We start from the raw sequence: 17,061 nt of genomic DNA, 5'->3' as shown, positions 1-17,061 counted from the left end.
AGTGTGTTCTACACAAAATGAGATCTCCTGACTATTAAATGAAATATGCATTCCAGTACAGCACTAAACATGATGGAGAGCCAACGCAGGGGGGGCCCCGGGCTCCTATTGACTAGAATGTTGTTGTTAGCCGGGCCCTCAGTGACCGTGGGGGCCCAGAGATAATACGAGGTTCGGCATGGGGGGACACGCCCGCATATGGCCAGTGTGTGATGAATGCATGTCCGCCAGTAACACAAAAGGTCCAACGACATGCTATCTGCGTGCCGGAGGACAGCCTGGGGGAGTTAGCCGGGGCGCGGTAACTTAATTAGCTGACAGCTAGCTTCTCTGGAGAGGGGGGGGGGGGGGGGGGGGGAGGTAGAGAGAAGCATGTGTGATGTAATCTCCAGAGCCTCGCACTGTGCCAGTCAGGAGAGGGAAAATAAGTAAACAGACTCTCCCGCTTCTCAGTCCCGCTCTATATGCATGCAGGCCTTGGAAATGAGGCTGCTTCAGGGAGCGTGCCACTTGTGTTGTATTCCACCAACCCAGACGGACAATGATCACGTTGGCCATTTCTTTTATTTTTATATATTATTTTTTTTACACCTACGCACAAAGAGCGAGTGGGTCGGCCCGGGAGGATGTGTATTTTAAGTGGATCTAAAGAATCTTTGGGATGAAAGATTTTATTAAAATAATACCATTCAGAGTGAAAAAGCATCATGGTTATATTACAAAAGAAGAAAGATTTTTTTTTTTTTATTTATCCTTTATTTATCCAGGAATGTCCCATTGAGATACAAGATCTCTTCTTCCAGGGAGTTCTGACCATATTAAAAAGATGTCAATCACTGTCATTTAACAAATAGCATCAAATATCATGTCATACCGTTAAAATGTATCATAAAAATATTGCGATAACATATTTTCAGATTATATCGCCCACCCCTACGAGTGGGTATTGTAATCATTCACGTCTGTGTTTGTATGCGTGTTTGTGTGTGTTTGTTCTTATTGCATATATTTGTTGTAACGTATAATATAACCAATAGAGCATAGTTTATTTTTCTCATATTTTTATATTCAGATCTAATTTTATTGCCTATATTTATGTCTTTCTACAATTACCCTGCCCATACCTGTACCTCCCCTCCCCCATGCTGCTATGACACTTGAATTTCTTCAAGGGGATCAATAAAGGAATATCTTATCTTGTCTTATTCTAGAAAGCTAAAAAATAATCCACATTACAGGCGGTTTGCACATTCTTCCACTCTGTCATCACATCATGCATAGAGATTTCAGGCTATTCATACTTTATTCATGTTCCACCTTACAGGTGTATTCTCACCCTCTGCTATCCGTCATTATTATTATTACAGTGATCATCATTAAGCCATCAACTCCATGTGTATTCTCACCATTATTATTATTACAGTGATCATCATTAAGCGATCAACTCCATGTGTATTCTCACCATCGCTCGTCTGCCATCATTATTATTATTACAGTGATCATCAACTCCATGTGTATTCTCACCGTTGCTCGTCTGCCATCTCCATTACCATCAACGCTATCGATGTTACATTTAGCATTTTCTTAACATAGTTCTCCTGTCATCACCTGAGCCTTCTGCATCATCCCACCCACCCTCCCTATTATAATAATAATAATAATAATAATAATAATAATAATAATAATAATAATAATAATAATAATAATAATAATAATAATAATAATAATAATAATAATAATAATAATAATAAACTTTATTTGTATAGCACCTTTCATACAGAAACTGCAGCTCAAAGTGCTTCACAACAGAAAAAAGAAATGAGCACATAAAGTGCAGACATATAAAATCACAGTTTTTCACATTAGGATCTAACATCCCAACAGGCCACCTTGTTTATGGTTTGATTCAGTTTTAAATAGACAATAATAAAAAGAGTAAGATAAAATAGACATTAGACAGAGTAAAATAGTGCAATAGTGCAGTGCAAAAGAATTGTCGAATAGAATAGATCGATTTTTAAAACATACTAACTAACAAACATACTAACTAACTATATACTAACTCTTCTCTCTTCCATCTAGGTCAGATGGGGGGCTTGCGCCCCTTGCTTCCCCCTATTTTGGCCCACCTGCTGGGGGCCAGCCGCCTCCATTATTGCCCCTGCCCACCTGCTGGCCACTCTGGTGTCGATTAGAGGTGGGCCACCACTAGCTCGCTCCTTACCCCTCCCCCCACCTGTAGCCGAGCGCAGACCCCGTGCATCCACACCAAACCGCCATTAACCCTTTCACACTGCATAGTATTGTGTATTGTGTATTGTATTGTGTATTGTATATTATATGGTAACTCAGAACATTGTACATATGTCTATACCGAACACTGTGACCTCATTTTCTTCTTCTAAATTCATGCTATATTATGTTATTATGTTATTTGATACTATCTTGTCTAGCACAGTCTCTGGAGCGTAACAGTAAGAAGCATTTTGTATGAAAGTATTCTGTACTTCTGGATGACAACTATTAAAGAACTTGAACTTGAACTACCACACTAGATGGTTAACCTTCTGTAGTGTGGTAGTGAAAGTGTTAACCCTTTGTAGTGCATTAGTGAAAGTGTTAAGCCTTTGTAGTGTGGTAGTGAAAGTGTTAACCCTTTGTAGTGTGTTAGTGAAAGTGTTAAGTCTTTGTAGTGTGGTAGTGAAAGGATTAACCCATTGTAGAGTGGTAGTGAAAGGGTTAACCTTCTGTAGTGTGGTAGTGAAAGGGTTAAGCATTTGTAGTGTGGTAGTGAAAGCATTAACCCTTTGTAGTGTAGTAATGAAAGGGTTAACCTTCTGTAATGTGGTAGTGAACGGGTTAACCCTTTGTAGTGTGGTAGTGAAAGCGTTAAGCCTTAGTAGTGTGGTAGTGAAAGGGTTAAGGCTTGTATATCAATCCCTCTGCCGTCTAGCCATGTTTCACTCTTATATTGCCAATAAATACTGTGTACCTCGTTCATGTCTCGCATTGTCACTGGTGCAGGCTGAACTAGTGAATTGTTTATTTGGTTGCCAAATAAACGTCAGTCACATTTGCTGATCCCCATGGCGACGCATAGAAAAAAGTACGACCTGAAAGCTGTCAGTCGTCAAATCGGCTGAACAAAACCCGGGAGAAACAGCAGTGAGACATTTCTCCATAGATCCCAAGGGAGCGAGCAAAGAGGGGCAAAAGAATAAAGTTGAACTTCCAACGTCTGTCCGAGGAAGATGGAAAAAGGGCCAGGTGGGGGTGGGTTGTGGGGGTTGGGTAGGGCCAGGTGGGGGTGGGTTGGGTAGGGCCAGGTGGGGGTGGGTTGTGGGGGTTGGGTAGGGCCAGGTGGGGGTGGGTTAAGGGGTTGGGTAGGGCCAGGTGGGGGTGGGTTAAGGGGTTGGGTAGGGCTAGCAATGAGCTGGAGCTAAACATGGATCCACAGCATGTGGGCATGACATCTCAGAGTGGGATGATCAGGATGAAGGCTAAAGGAATATCTACGCCACCGTGAGTGACAGCAGGGACGAGGAGGACTCTGGTGCTGCTGGCTTGACAGATTCCCCCGACCGCAATAACTTCTCTGTCAGAAGCCCAAAAAGACGCCAAAGACACTTCACCCAGAAGCTGGGGACCTTTGTCACATCTTCAACGCGGATGGAAAAAAGAAAGGGAAGATGGACGAGAGGAACATCACAGCTATGGATGATTGAGGAAAAGAAGATAAGAGGAGAGGAACATCGCAGCTATGGATGATTGAGAAAAAGAAGATGGAGGAGAGGAACATGGTTTGATGTGGTCGGCTCAACTACAGTGGATATGAGAGGTACAGTATGTGTTCGATATGCTCTCTCTCTCTCTCTCTCTCTCTCTCTCTCTCTCTCTCTCTCTCTCTCTCTCTTAGTGCATGAGTTTGGCCTAGATGCACCGTCTCTCAGAGCGAGATCAAATGAACGATTCGTAACGGATGTTATTCGATAGACACATTTTGATACATATTCATGCTGGTTTAAATAAACAATTTGACAGTATTTCCCATCTTTGCTGTCCCATATAGACGACCTGTCCCAAATATAGGCCGTAGGAGTTTGAAGCAAACAAAAGCCAGAGCTATTACTTGAAGTCTCACGCTAAATTAACTACTATAACTGCAAACAATTTCCTGTCAGGCAGACTGTTCTGATCAAGTTGGTAAGTGGTCTAAAAGGGTTAAACTTGTTGACAGAAAGTTGCTTTTTCTCTGTGAAGAACCCAGTCAGGGTTATTTGGGGTTGTTTCACTTCAAACTGGCAGGCAGCTATTACAGTGAGAAGCATGGAATTTGCAATAAACTAATTTGAGTGGTATATCATGATCATTGTTCATCAAGTATCTATCTAGAACTATATTTTCTAACTACTTAACCAATCTACAGTATTTCTGCTGACGGTAGCTTTGCTGAAGTTCAACCCCTCCAGTGTCAAGTAATTGGTAGCTTGGAAAACTATGCTTTCAGAGTAGCTTCCCAAATACCCAGATAATACTATGGAAAGGATCAGTAATTGTTGTATAATTCTATGGAAGGACCAGTCAATGGTGTATAATTATATGGAAGGACCAGTCATTGGTGTATAATTATATGGAAGGATCAGTCATTGATGTATAATACTATGGAAGGACCAGTCATTGGTGTATAATTATATAGAAGGATCAGTCATTGATGTATAATACTATGGAAGGACCAGTCATTGGTGTATAACTATATGGAAAGACCAGTCATTGATGTATAATACTATGGAAGGACCAGTCATTGGTGTATAATTCCATGGAAGTCTAGTCATATGTGTATAATTCTATGGAAGGACTAGTCATTGGTGTATAATTCTATGGAAGGACCAGTCATTGGTGTATAATACTATGGAAGTCTAGTCATCTGTGTATATATGGCAACCAACCAGGCTTCCCGGTGAGTGAGGTTGCTGCGGGCTACACTTGAACTACACAATATTATAATGAGTCTACTTGGCATTCTCCAAAATGCATGACTGGAGGGCAGATTTACAGGGTGCCGCGTCAGTCAGCCTCACTTCAGTTTAGAGTGTGTTGTAGAAAATGTGAGCAAACATAAAGGACTATTTTACAGGTGGGGTAACTTGCACTCTTCTCTCTTGTAGGAGAGGTTCAGCAATTAGGCACCGTCACGAACACCTCGACGAAGGCCAGCCCACTATATCCACTTCGACAGGAACACATGCCGACACAAGAGATGCAAGCCTGAGCTTCAAAGAGCTGGAGATGAAGGGTGCCACTTGACGTGACTGACTCAGCATCTCTCTCTCCCTCTCCCCCTCTCCATCTCTCTCTCTCTCTCTCCCTCTCTCTCTCTCTCCCGCTCCTGAACACCTGAAGACAAAACACCAGCATTAAAAAGAAACACCCACCCCGACGCTAACGCATCACGCTGCCGCTCATCTCCTCATTGATGTGCACGAGACGCGGAGCTAAATTCCTAAGTTTGTTTGATGATAACAAATTCCGAATCACACAGAACATTTAAATGGATGCGCCCCAAACACGACGCAAACGCAAGCTGTAGTTTCTCTGATACACCGTGATTTTCCTTCAGTCAGGGGCGAGCGGTGAGTCACTGCTGTGTGGCCTTGAGCCCGCCGCCTCGCTCTCATCCTGAGTGACGAATCTCTCTCTCTCTCTCTCTTTCTCCGAGGCAGTGAAGGGATTTATGAGGAGACGGGCATTAATTCAAAATCGGCTTGGCTAAAATGATACCGCTCGTTTACAGCAGGCGTTACGACAGAGTCAATAGATAGATCACGTCGAGAGCGCACGCCGCACGCCAAGGAGTTCATCTCCTCTGCGTTCTCGCTGTTCTCCCATGACTTGTTTGTTTGTTTGTTTGTCCTTGGCGAGACCTGTGGCTGTCAAGCAGCGTCTCCGGGGGACTGAGGAATAACAAGAATCAATCAGGTATAAAAACAAATTACCCTAAATCCTTGATGTTTTACACAAACAATGCTAGTAAATATTCATTACACAACATGCATGATCAATTGAAAACAATAGGGGAGAGAATAATGACTGCCGAGTGGATGAGGGTAGAATAAATGCCAAATCATTTTGTCATACTCCAACTATGGACAGTGCAAAGCATAACATAATTAATAAATGAGTAAGATTTGCCACAACCATGCTTTTCCTCCTGCCTGAGTAGACCCAGAATTTTCTATCTGGAAAGACAGAAAATATTGTCACAATTAAGGACTTGTATGTTGAGGGAAGAATTCCAATTACTTTCCCCACAATTACAACAGACTCATGGGGCGGGATCCACAAAGAATGGATTGCACGGTGCTAATTGCACCCTTACTTACAATTCATTATGAGTTGTAAGTAAGGGTGCGATTAGCACCGTGCAATCCATTCTTTGTGGATCCCGCCCATGGTCTACAATCAGCACATTTCCTTCCAATTGTGAATTGTATTAAGACTCATACCACAATACGCACATATTATGCCCAAACATAACATATTGGACAGCATCCTTCCGCCACGTACCTGGCATCGAGGGATCAGTCTCTTTCTTCTATGATACTTTACAGGTTTGTGTAGAGAGGTAAAAAATTACTGGGAACAAAAACTCGATGGTGAAATCTCTGAAGAAGTATGGGAGGCGATTATTGATAATATTGACCATAGTTCTAGAAACACCAGACATTAGGGGTGTAAAGGTACACGTATCCGTACCGAACCGAACCGTTTCAGTGTGTACCGTACCGTACCGAACGGCTGTGTAGTGTACCGAACGAATACAACGGTATGTTAACCACTAACGAGCGCCCACTGGGGGCTGTTTTTCGGGGGCTGTCGATTATTAATTTCAATATAGAATATTCGTTGCCCTACAAGTACAATTCGTTACTGCACACTACATCACCCCTGAGTGGAACATGGAAAGCCAAACTTTCCCCCACTGTACCGAAAACCCGTACCGAACCGTGACTTCAAAACCGAGGTACGTACCGAACCGTGGTTTTTGTGTACCGTTACACCCCTACCAGACATACACCTGTGATAAGTGTAAACAAGAGACAGGATCTCTTCACCCATTGGTCCTACCCAAAGCAAAATTTTGACTGGTATTTTATATTATATTGTATAAGGCCTTTAATAAAACCAGATCCCTTACTTGCCGTCTTTGGATCAGTGGTGGTAAATCCTTCCATTCATAAATATGAGGGCAGAGCCATTTCCCTCTGTTACGGCCAAACACCATATCTTGCAACAGTGGAGGTCAGACTGAGGCTCTAGCCCTCTATTCCAGCAGTGGCTTTAGAGATCTGGGGAAGGTGCTTCATATGGAGAGACTTCGCTATAACTTTAATAATCATGTTTTTCAGAGACAGTGTCTTCCTGAAAACATGGCAACACCTATTTGATAAATGGATTAGGCTCACGCTTAGTATAAGATAAGATATTCCTTTATTGATCCCTGTGGGGGAAATTCGGGACACTTGAAAATATATTTATATTTTAATTCAACGTATGTTGAAACATATTGTCTATTATAATAGCTGTCAACATTTTTAACATCCCATAAGCTGGTGTCTTTCTAATTGTTTTCTTTTCATAATTTTTATTATTATTTGTCTTTCCATTCATTGTATTTTTTGTTGTTATTGTTATCTCCTTATTTCCTATAATTATTACTATTATTATTTTGTTATGTGTATATCCATTCTTGAAAACAATACACAGAAGGCGAATGCCACACATTTGAAACAATTCAATGTGTTATTATTATTCCTATGCCCCAGGAAATTGTATTCAACATTTGGGAACATTGGGGCCTTCTACAGAGGCACAACCGAGAGCATCCTGACTGGATGCATCACTGGCACGAGAACTGCTCTGCCCTCAATCCCAAAGAGGGTCATACAAACAGCCCAGAGTTGAGCTTCCCTCCATCCAGGACACATACGGACGGTGTGTCAGCAAAGCCCACAGGATTATCAAGAGACCCCAAGCACAGACTGTTTCAGCTGATGTCGTCTGGTAAACGGTACCGGAGTCTCAGGCTCCGGACCAGCAGGACCAGCAGGCTCAGGGACAGTTTCCCCCCCCAGGCAGTAAGGCCTGCTGCCTGTCTGCCCACTCACTGCACTGAGTCACAACACTGGGACTATTGCATTACAATTTAGAGCTATGTCTGCACACACTACATCCATACTGTGATTATTATAATTCAGAGCTATTTCATCATTGTTTCTGATGCTATTTTATGCTATTTCTAGGAACCAAGACAAAATAATTTCAATATTTTATGCTTGTAAAGCTACGGATGACGTGACAAAGAATCTGAATCTGAACTAGGGCTGCTTGATTATGGTAAAAAGGATGATTGATTATTATGAACAATTATTTTGATTGATATTGAAGTCGCGATTATTAAACACGATTACTCATCGATTTAAGAACATCATATTGCCTTTTTTCTCTCGACCAAAGGCTGACTTTCTGTCATCTTCTACAAGTCAACAATGACTGGGATTTTTATTTCAAATGTAAATCTTAAAATAACTAGAAACACGGCGTGGCTCCCTCCTCCCTCTCAACATGAGCTGAACTTACTGGGTGGGCTTGAAGGGAGGGGCGGAGTGCACTGCTGCGAAGAAAGGGTGCGCTGCATTTACGACACAAAAGAAAAATGAGAGCAGCACAGCGTGCGGCACAATAATCGCTTTATCTCGATTATCTTGTTTTCATGGTCGTGGGAAGACAAAATAATTGAAATTAAAACTCGATTAATTGCCCTAATCTGAACGTCAAATCTAGGGCTGCACCTGCTCCATGGACCGACTTTGTGTGCCTACAAATGTTTGTGTGAGCTCATACACCCAAATGAGGTTTTTTGTTTAGACATGTAAGCAATTACAAAAAGACATGTAGTGTCTGAGGAGCAGCCCAACATTTTTATATATATTAATAAAGTAATTACAAAATGTTCTATAAATTATTTGCTGGACAATCCCATTTTATGAAAAAATATTAGAATGAGGTGAACAGACTGAAAAGATTATCTTATTAGATAAAACAGATGATGTATATATATATATATTGTTATTGTAAACGGTAACAAAGTTTTCCATTGGGGACATGGTCAGAGTCTGGAAATGTCTTTTTTTAGCAAGGCACTAGTGCAAAAGGGTAATAAATCGTGATATTACAATATCGTCACACTAGAATTGTGATCATATCGTATTGTGGGGCCTTATTGGAATGAGGTGAACAGACTGAAAAGATTATCTTATTAGAATAAACAGATGATGTGTATATATATATATATATATATATATATATATATATATATATATATATATGTATATATTAGAGGTGGGCATAGATACATTTTTTTAATCTAGATTAATCTATCTGCAATCCTGTATTTAATCTAGATTAATCTAGATTAAAATGGCTAAAAAAAAAAGAAAAACCTGCCGAAGGCATTCAAAATATGTGTGTTCTACCCAAATAATGACCCGAAGTAAGTCCTTACTTTTTCTTTCCTCCTTATGTTTCTCAGGCCAGGTGGCCCATTACACCATGAGCCCATCTCCCGTTTCCAAAATGCATTACAGACTGTTTGAAAAAGCTGTTTTGCTATGATAATTGGTAATGAAATATCAAAATAATGTTCAATAAGATGTACTTGTGTTTAATAAGTTGTTTTATTCAGAAATTAACACAAATAAATAATATTACCAGTACAGTACAGTATCTAGCACACTCTCAGGAGCAAAACAGAAAGAATCATTTCAAACTTGAACTATGTGACATGGCTTGAATCAACTGCTCCAGTGGAGTTGCTCAGTGGCCAATGGTGTCAACTGTGGTTGTACTGGGCAGCTCCCAGGTGTGAATGGAACTGTGTGAATGTGAAGCAGGGCGTTCCTGAAAAAGAGCATCTGTGCTCAGCGAACCTACCCTGGGTAAATAAAGGTTAAAAAAAAAAATTTTCTTTTTTTTAGATTAATGCGTTAATTATATTATCGCGCGATACTAGTATATTAACGGCCCAGCTCTAATATATATATATATAAGGTATAATATATATATATATATATATAAGATTTCCATTGGGGACATCATTTGCGGTTGAAAACGGATAATAAATCGTGATATTACAATATCGTGACTCTAGAATTGTGATAATATCGTATTGTGGGGCCTCTGGTGATTCCCACCCCTACTAAAAAATTTGTGGCATTCCACTTTTTCCAGTCACCAGGGAGGAACTAATATCATCTGCGTGGGCGATGCAACAGAGAGACAGGTCTGAGAGTTCACCTTCGCTCTGAGCTCTAAAGAAAAGTCAGAGCAAACTCACACTGAAAGGCCATCAGTCTGTATCACAGAGGAGGGAACTGAGTGAACCCTGGTAGAACTACTAACAGTAACGCCTGTCAAACATCTCAGAAAGTGCTGTAGACCATGCTATAGTGTACACTCTGAAACTGATAAGTCTGGTTCATTTTGGTACAACAGCGTAAGGACATCATGGCTGCTCAGGAGTCGTCAGTAGAAGGGATACAAACACAGGGATTTCCCTAAACAATGGTATAGCGGCACAGCTCCACTATGAATGAATGAAAGATTTGTATTTTCGAACAAGTATAAAAACAAAAATGTATCTGTTCATTTGACATATACAAAAAATAATAAAAAAATGTGGATAAACAAATAAACAAACATAGTTTAACCTGTTCGGAAGAAGTAAACACTTTCTTTTTTTCCTACCCCTTTTTAACCCAAATTATATAATTGTATTCTATTGTTAATTATGTATAAATATAAATATACATATAAATATATAATATATACAGTATACTAAATAAATACCATATGATATACATAATTTCTTAAATTCTTTATTTACATCTTACACATAATGTGTAACAATGACTATGACGCGCCAGCTTCACTATGACAACGTGTTAGCGTCACTATGACAACACACCAGCCGCACTATGACAACGTGTTAGCGTCACTATGACAACGTGTTAGCGTCACTATGACAACGTGTTAGAGTCACTATGACAACACACCAGCCCCACTATGACAACGTGTTAGCGTCACTATGACAACATGTTAGCGTCACTATGACAACGCGTCAGCGTCACTATGACAACGTGTTAGCGTCAATATGACAACACGGCAGCCCCACTATGACAACGTGTTAGCGTCACTATGACAACATGTTAGCGTCACTATGACAACGCGTCAGGGTCACTATGACAACGTGTTAGCGTCACTATGACAACGTGTCAGCGTCACTATGACAACGCGCCAGCGTCACTATGACAATGCGTCAGCGCCACTATGACAACGTGTCAGCGTCACTATGACAACGTGTCAGCGTCACTATGACAACGTGTTAGCATCACTATGACAACGCGTCAGCGTCACTATGACGATGCGTCAGCGCCACTATGACAACTCTGTCTGTGTGTGTGTGTGTGTGTTCGTGTTCAATGTTAAAACTATTGTGCAACCGTATACATTGTACTTAAATAAATTAAACATATTTGGACCCATGTGTTTGCTATTTTATTGAAATGTAGTTTTTTTACAGTTAATGGCTTTCTTTCTGTTCCCTCTTGGATGGGGGGCATAGCTGGATAGTCGACTTTGATTGGCCGAAATTAGCCGATTAGTCGAATATGAAAAAAATAAATAAAAAATGGGCTGTGGGGGTGCTTAATGTCTGAAGGAGTCGACGGAAGGCTTCTTGTCCTCTGCAAAAGCATGCAATTGGTCCACTGATGGATACATCTTGATATTTGTCTAGTCTAGTGTGTTCATTAGATGGGTTAAATCCTCTTTCAGTGCCTCTGTGCCTGTTTTCTTAGGCAGTTAGCCTCGCTGGTATGCGCACCATTAGCGTTAGCCACGCTTCTAGGCCTCTTTTCTTTTGGAAAGAATGATACATTTCTTTTTTTTTCTTTCTTTCTTTACTAAGAGGTTGGCAGTCGACTACGACTCCTTTCGATCGATTAGTCGATTATTCGACTAATAGGGGTCAGCCCTACCGTGTTGCTGTTGTGTGTGTATGAGTGTGAGAGTGTGAGTGTGTGAGTGTGAGCGTGTGCGTGTGCGTGCGCCAGGGTTTCCGTTGTCCGGTAATTACAGTTTTTTTACCGGGAAAATCTGTTGAAGTCCGACATATTTAAATCTCTCTGGTCATAATGTCCTGTGAAAATAATTCCCTCTAAGCACAATTTGAATTGTATTAAAATAGGCTAAAATTAAATAGCCTATGCGATGAAGGAAACAATCGTTACATTTGTTTCATTGTTGCTTCACTCTGATAAAGCGCGGCTAGTGCCCGCTCGGATTGAATGTTTTTTTTCTTTCTTTTGTATTGAGCCTGCCTGGCCACCATAACGGCAAACAGCTATACGAGCGAGAGAGAGAAGGCCAAACAAGCTAACCATAACAAATATTTTATGAAACCAAGCAAGTCTAATAATGACAACGATGTGTGTTCCTATATGTAGGGAGTTAGGCAACGCTCTAAAAGGTGTCTGCTGGATGAGAATTCTATTCTACACAACGGTCTTCATTAGATAAACCAATAGATACAAACATTGTGTATGACAAAATAAATATGGGCTGATTTAAATTGTGTGAATAGTTGTTGTGAGTACTCGCACTATGTTTCAATATAATCCGTTTTTCCATTCATTCATTATAAACACAGACGTAAGGTGTCCACCGCGCTCAGAACGTCAAATTCTATCAACACTTTTTTTAAGCTCCGGCCAAAATGCGTGGTGACGTGTTGACCAATTTTGGAGGGGGATCCCAATGATATATCAATAAAAACGTACTGTCAGTTCATGTCCAAGGGATATGTTCACGCGCACAGCAAGTTTCACCAGTTCCTGGCATTTTTAACCAGTGGAGAAAGGTAAGAGAGATTTCCCTATCGTTTTTCTTTTTTTTTATCCACTTTTTCTCCCATTTTCTATTTTTCCCCCATCCCAATTTCGTATCATCCAATTCAACCCTCCCCTGTCTCGAACGCTGTTTCTTGCCTCCCACAAGCCGGCTGCAATGTGGACTAAGTCATACATAGCACGAGTCCCCTCCGATACTCGAGGTAACAGCAGTCGCATCTTTTCACCTGCGCGGCGCGATCTTTCAGAGTCAGGGGTCTGCGCTTTGGAGGGGCGCCGCACCCATCGCTTCCTGATTCTACTGCGCAGGCACAGGAACCGACCTGTAGGAGTCGCTGTCCACAACGCCCGATCCCCACCCATCAGTTTCCCACCCCCTAATACTGCCAATGTGTATTAGCGTATCGCTGCGTTGGGAGGCGGAGATAGTCATTGGATTCGGCAAATCACGCAACGTTTAGATTTCAGTGAACCCCACATGATAATGTTGCCGTCTCTTTCTCTCTCAGTGCCAAATTTCTCAGTTCTTCGCTTGATATAATTAATACGAATGTCCAATATAACGGAATTCGTTAGCTCATAAAAATTTGATTATAACAGACTGCTGTTTAATGTCGGGCCGACTGCCCACAGACGGAAATTCGCCTATTTGATTTCAAGTCAGCAGCAGCATGTGAGTCTATTGACGGGACTTATTTTATTTGGAATATAATGTATACGCAAAAGTAGCCTAGTTTTAAGTTAAGATATTATAAATCTACATGCCTTGAGGATGTCATTCTTTATATAGCCTGCCTATAAATTGTTTTTAAGCTCAATAAACTCTGACCGGAATTTCTCCCATTTGTCCGGGAGATTGAAATCTTCCAGGACACGGAGACCGGCACCAATATTTTCTAACGGAAACCCTGGCGTGCGCGTGTGTGTGTGTGTGTGTGCGCGCGAGGGGAAGATACTTGAGTTTAAAGAGTTGCGGTACAAACACTTGTTTGCGGCTTACCTATCTTCTTGCAGCGCTCCTCCCCGCGGTTGTGCATGATGATGGGAGAGTAGATGAAGGGGCTGGCGGTGGACATGCTCTGTCCCCGCAGGCCTTTCACTTTATGGGGCCGCAGGCTGACGGGCAGATTGAGCAGCTTCACGGATCTATTTCGAGAGAAGGGGAGGAGGTGGGCCATAGGAGGAGGAGGAGGAGGAGAAGGAGAAGGAGAGAGTTAGTTAGTTTTATCCTCCCCGCTGAGGTCCAGGGAGGATGAGATGGATGCTGGCAGGGAGTCGGCTCATGACGAGGCAGGACATAAATCCTGAGCATCTTCTATACAGCATCTATTGGCTGCCATTGACCATATATCTCTGGAAAGGAATCCCAACCCGAGCACGACGTAAGTGCAAAATGGCCGCCGTGTGTGACTATGGTCCATGGTACTCTAAGGTGAGAGAGGAAGTGTACCATTCATCACCTAAGGAGGAGCGACCATGCGTCTCATCTCACCCAGTTAACAGTCAGCCTCAGCAGAGAGAGAAGCAGGTGGGATCTCCCCGGGAGCGCGCTCACTAAACACCAACAGGGTCTGTACTGTGGCTACTATCTATCTCCCAGTCTCTACGTCTTAAAAGGAACAAGCAGATAGATACCAATATCCCCTCCGTGCGGTCAGTAGAAAGCTATCTGTCTGCGAGCTAGCCTAGCTTAGCACAAATGAATGGAAGCGGATGAGAAGCAGCTTAATGTTCATGCATTGTGCTGTAAATAAAGATAAGATAAATGTTCATTCATGTGCTGTAAATAAAGATAAGATAAATGTTCATTCATGTGCTGTAAATAAAGATAGATAAATGTTCATTCATGTGCTGTAAATAAAGATAGATAAATATTCATCCATGTGCTAATAAAGATAGATAAATGTTCATCAATGTGCTGTAAATAAAGATAGATAAATGTTCATTAACACTTTGGATGCCACGCCCGAGATTTCTCTGGTTTACCCCCCGACCGTTGAATGCCCATCACAAGATTTCTCTGTTTTTTTTTTATTTTTATTTTTTTTATTAGCGATCTGAAATCATATTGCATCAAGCGAGCCTACCGTTGGATATCCAGGCACCGCCGGTGCTCAGATGTGAAAAAAGCGCCCCCCTATCGTCTCCCAGATGGTAAATCACCCTTTTGGATTGGACTCAATGAAAGTGAATGGGAGAACGGATTTCTGACTCCACATTTTACTTCTCACTGATGTAACCGGGGTCTACCAGAGTTCATTCTGGAACCTTGGTGCCACGGCGAATATGTGTTATACTGTACACACGGTGGATCAATACAATTACGAAGGATTAGATTAAACCGAATATATATATTTTCTACTTGATATATATTGCATAATATTTGTATATCGTCTGATATCCCTTGTGTATTCTTTGTACATATACACGGAATATCCCTTTACCTAGTACAGACCATAATATTTCGTTCTCCTATTGGACAGCGGTCCCTTAGGCGCCACTGCCATACCCCCAAGGTCTAGTTCAAAGTCACCGCCAAAGACATGCCTGGGCATGAACGGCTCTGCGCAAGAATACGAGACAGGAATAAGGCTGGTACTAGTTTGTTCACCTAACGTATAAATACGGCGCAGGTGAATACAGAAGTTAGTTAACCTAGTTCGAGTTACCCAATAAGTTGAAGCCTCACCCACGATACAACGTGCGGTGAAGTAAGGCCTGTTTGGCCCCAAATAGAGCATTGAGACCGCGTGCGAATTAATAGCTGAAGTATCAGAGTTTAACGCTGTACCGTCGAGTTCGACCTATTCTATTAATTCAGTAATAGTCTATTTATGTATAGTGTATCGTGCGGCTACCGTTCTACAGTGACCAGCATCACCAACGTTTCCTCGTACCAACTAGTGTGCTTATCCAGGCTGGGCAGCTTAACCTGGCGCCTTCACCCGAGGAGCCCTAGACGAGGACCGTGTGGACATGTACACTGGATAACCTACCCGACGACTGCATAGCCCTTTTCGGCTGGATTATATTTGCTTTGGTCCTGTAATTGATGGAGCGGAGAATCGCCTACACCCACAATTGTGTGGGATTTACCCTGTGAGGAGCAACGTCGAGCCCGCCTCTCAGAAGCCTGAGGCTGGCTAGCTTTCTTCCATGCGGAGCTGCATGCCGGAGAATAGCTGTTATTCGTCTGCGGATCAAGAGATTATTGCACCGTCTCCTGTACCTGGAGTCTCCCTATTCTTCGTTGACCCAGACTTTGCTACCGACAAATCCTCTCCCCTTGCTGGCCTACAACCGGAGGGACCCTACTAGTATCTCCCGCTGCCCTACTAGTGTACCATAGATATAATTCCTAAGAGACAGGTGGTATTCATTATCTCCTGCGTAATATTATAATGGACTTACGCTCTTGATTACTTACGCACATTCTTCGCCTTACAAGCGCGACCAAGTAATGTAATGTAATTTACTATTTTGCTGCTAATAAATATTATTCTAACCAAGTTTGTGTGGAACCGTGTCATTGTGGGAAGTGTTCATCACATATACCTGTGTACTGTATGGCCAGTAGTAATGTACATAAGACAGTAGTGGTTTAATGATACCATACTTATTTAATACAGTCAGGGAATTGTACCCCTCAGTTACAAATACAATTATCGATTTTTTCGAATGGCGATCAGAAATTGGAATAAACCATTTGGATACTATCTGACCTCAGGTAAGGAATCTATGTTATCAGTTTTAGGATAATCAGACTCGTTTTCACGGAGATATAAGCGTTTCCACTATATGTGATATAGCTGTTTTGACTGTAAAAGCCATCAGGAAATAAGAGCAGCGATTATCAGCGCGCGGCACGAGCGTGCGCACACATATACTATAGATCATCTAGCGTTTATTTGAAAACTATTCATAAATAGGCTGACAAATGACAACGTTCTGGAATATTCCAGTAAAAGACTATTATCATCATAGGGTTGTTTTTTCCACGAAAACTAGTGATTTTCAAAATGCTATCAAACGGAAATGAAGCGATAAAAAAACAATCTGCCTTGACAATGTTGACTGGAAAATGAGTCTTTGATAA

At 41.6% G+C, this 17,061-nt stretch overlaps 1 protein-coding gene across 1 annotated transcript in view; it reads right to left on the bottom strand.

Moving 5' to 3' along the window:
* Nucleotides 1-17,061, bottom strand: part of trappc9 (trafficking protein particle complex subunit 9) — a 698,770-nt gene that overhangs the window by 594,173 nt on the left and 87,536 nt on the right. The window contains exon 11 of the mRNA XM_084311886.1: nt 13,966-14,111. Within this exon, the coding sequence (XP_084168012.1) occupies nt 13,966-14,111 (146 nt within the window). The remainder of the gene's footprint in view (nt 1-13,965; nt 14,112-17,061) is intronic.

Source organism: Notolepis coatsorum (genome assembly GCF_963971535.1).
Source record: "Notolepis coatsorum genome assembly, chromosome: 4".
Classification (NCBI taxonomy): domain Eukaryota; kingdom Metazoa; phylum Chordata; class Actinopteri; order Aulopiformes; family Paralepididae; genus Notolepis; species Notolepis coatsorum.
This window is presented reverse-complemented; position numbering and strand designations above follow the sequence as displayed.